Source organism: Cyprinodon variegatus, unplaced genomic scaffold (assembly GCF_000732505.1).
Source record: "Cyprinodon variegatus isolate N-32 unplaced genomic scaffold, C_variegatus-1.0 Scaffold257, whole genome shotgun sequence".
NCBI lineage: Eukaryota > Metazoa > Chordata > Actinopteri > Cyprinodontiformes > Cyprinodontidae > Cyprinodon > Cyprinodon variegatus.
The window spans coordinates 485,379-488,168 of record NW_015150710.1 but is presented as its reverse complement, the minus strand read 5'-3'; the positions used below and the strand labels follow the sequence as shown (position 1 = coordinate 488,168).

The following is a 2,790-nucleotide window of genomic DNA, read 5'->3' as shown; positions in this document are numbered from 1 at the left end:
TGAAAACTTTCAGTTGTGAGATCTGGAAATTTTAAGAAATAATCCCGATGCACATTTCTCAGAACTCTGACCTAATGTTTTAACCTATGAAAAAATATTTAAAATGCCCACAGATTTGAATATAGTAGATGACAATAGAAGGATGTGTCTTTTTACTGTTTACAAGCCCATGGAGTCCTCATTTCCAGAACCATTGTTTTTTGAATCACTGTGGATGATAGAATGATTTACTGTAGGTAAAACTGCAACATGCAATCTGTGCACATATCAAAAACACGCCTGTTCTTTGTTTCACTCTGTTATTTTTCTCTCAACATAAAGAAATATTCTTTCAGATTGCCTTTGGTGTCAGAGAGAGGAAGCTTTGTTTTCTGTTTAAGCAGAAAACAATTTAAAAACCTTTTTGTTTTTCCCCGCAGGAATTCCTATCACAGACTTTCAGCGGAGACACAGAGCTAACCTAAAAAATAAGTTTCAGTTTGTGTTTGAGGGGATTGCCAGGGAAGGAAACCCAACCGTCCTGAATGAGATCTACACTGAGCTTTACATCACAGAGGGAGGAGCTGCAGAGGTCAACGATGAACATGAGATCAGACACATCGAAACGGCTTCAAGGAAACAGGAAACGCCAGAAAAAACAATTAGGCAAGAAGATGTTTTTAGAGCACCACCAGGAAGGGTTGAACAGACCAGAACGGTGATGACGAAGGGGGTAGCTGGTATCGGAAAAACCCTCCTGACTCAGAAGTTCACTTTGGACTGGGCCGAGGACAAAAACAACCAGGATATCCAGTACATCTTTCCCTTCACCTTCAGAGAGCTGAATATGCTGAAAAAGAGAAAGTTCAACTTGGTGGAACTTGTTCATCATTTTTTCCCAGAAATCAAAGAAGCGCAAATCTTCAGGTTTGACGACTTCCAGGTTCTTTTCATCTTCGATGGTCTGGATGAGTGTCGACTTCCTCTTGACTTCCAGAAAACCGAGATCCTGACTGACGTCACAGAGTCCACCTCCGTGGGTGTGTTGTTGACAAACCTCATCAGGGGGAAACTGCTTCCTTCTGCTCGCCTCTGGATAACCACACGACCTGCAGCGGCCAATCAGATCCCTCCCCGGTGTGTTGACCTGGTGACGGAGATCCGAGGATTCACCGACTCACAAAAGGAAGAGTACTTCAGGAGGAGGTTTAAAGAAAAGAAGCAGGCGAAGAACGTCATCTCCCACATCAAGGCGTCGAGAAGCCTCTACATCATGTGTCACATTCCCATCTTCTGCTGGATTATAGCTACGGTACTGGAGTGTGTTTGGATTAGAGATAAAGGAGAAATGCCAAAGACCCTGACTGAGATGTACGTCCATTTTTTGGTAGTTCAAACAAAAGTGAAAAAGGTCAAATATGACGGCCAGCCGGAGGGAGATCCACACTGGACCCTAGAGAACACAAAGATGGTTGAGTCTCTGGGTAAACTGGCCTTTGAGCAACTGTTGAAGGGAAACCTGATCTTCTACGAATCTGACCTGACAGAGTGTGGTATTGATGTCCAAGCAGCCTCAGTTTACTCAGGAGTCTTCACACAAATCTTCAGAGAGGAGCGAGGGTTGCACCAGGAGAAGGTGTTCTGTTTCGTCCATCTGAGCGTCCAGGAGTTTCTGGCTGCTCTTTATGTCCATTTGACCTTCAAGAACACCGGAGTCAACCTGTTGAGATCCTCCCAAGTATTGAAAGAAAGACAAAATGAATGTTCAAAAACCGAGCTGCACCAAACAGCTGTGGATAAGGCCTTAGAGAGTACAAACGGACATCTGGACCTCTTCCTGCGCTTTCTTCTAGGTCTTTCCTTGCCAACCAACGAAAAGCTTCTGCAAGGGCTGCTCCTACAGTCGATTAGAAGCTCAGAAACCAACCGAGAATCGATAGACTACATAAAAAAGAAGATAGCTGAGAATCTGTCTCCTGAGAAAAGCATTAATCTGTTTCACTGTATGAATGAACTAAACGATTGTTCTTTAGTGGAGGAAATCCAGCAGTACTTGCGATCAGGAAGTCTGTCCTCGTGTACGCTGTCCTCTTCTCAGTGGTCAGCTCTGGCTTTCATCTTACTCTCCTTGGAGAAGGATTTGGACGTGTTTGACCTGAAGAAATACTCTGCTTCAGAAGAGGCTCTGCTGAGGCTTCTGCCAGTGGTCAAAGCCTCCAACAAAGCTCTGTAGGTCCATCTCAATGTAGCTTTTTATTTGCCAGCTAATCATCTTAATTTCAGCATTTTCTAAAGTTTGTGTTACTTTGTCACAGACTCAGTTGCTGTAACCTGTCTGAGATCAGCTGTGAAGCTCTGTCCACAGTCCTGGCATCAGAGAACTCCTCTCTGAGAGAGTTGGACCTCAGCAACAACAGCCTGGGAGATTCAGGAGTAAAGATCCTCTCTGTCGGACTACAAAGTCCACACTGTAAACTGGAGAGCCTCAGGTGAGTTCACTATTGGTGATCTGGATCTTGATTTAAAGGCACACGGTGTAATTTTTGGCCACTAGGGGTGCTATACCTGTAATTTTCACATCTGAGGTTTCACACCTGAGATTTACACATTTAGGTGTTAGCTTTTGTTTGTAGCCTGCTAGCTCTCTCTGCTGATATCTTGCTTCTACTAAACATCAAAAATAATAACAAAGATCTATGACTGTATACAAGGAGTAAAGAGTTAAAGGAATAGTACACCCAAAACATGATTAGCCTTCATTTTCTACTCACCCCCATGCTGAACAACACTCTGGAGTACTTTTTTGATATC

At 43.6% G+C, this 2,790-nt stretch overlaps 1 protein-coding gene across 1 annotated transcript in view; it reads left to right on the top strand.

Moving 5' to 3' along the window:
- LOC107089604 (protein NLRC3-like) overlaps window positions 1–2,790 on the top strand; it is a 14,812-nt gene that overhangs the window by 6,964 nt on the left and 5,058 nt on the right. Inside the window, exons 6-7 of the mRNA XM_015382486.1 lie at window positions 420–2,208; window positions 2,295–2,468. Coding sequence (XP_015237972.1) covers window positions 420–2,208; window positions 2,295–2,468 — 1,963 coding nt within the window. The remainder of the gene's footprint in view (window positions 1–419; window positions 2,209–2,294; window positions 2,469–2,790) is intronic.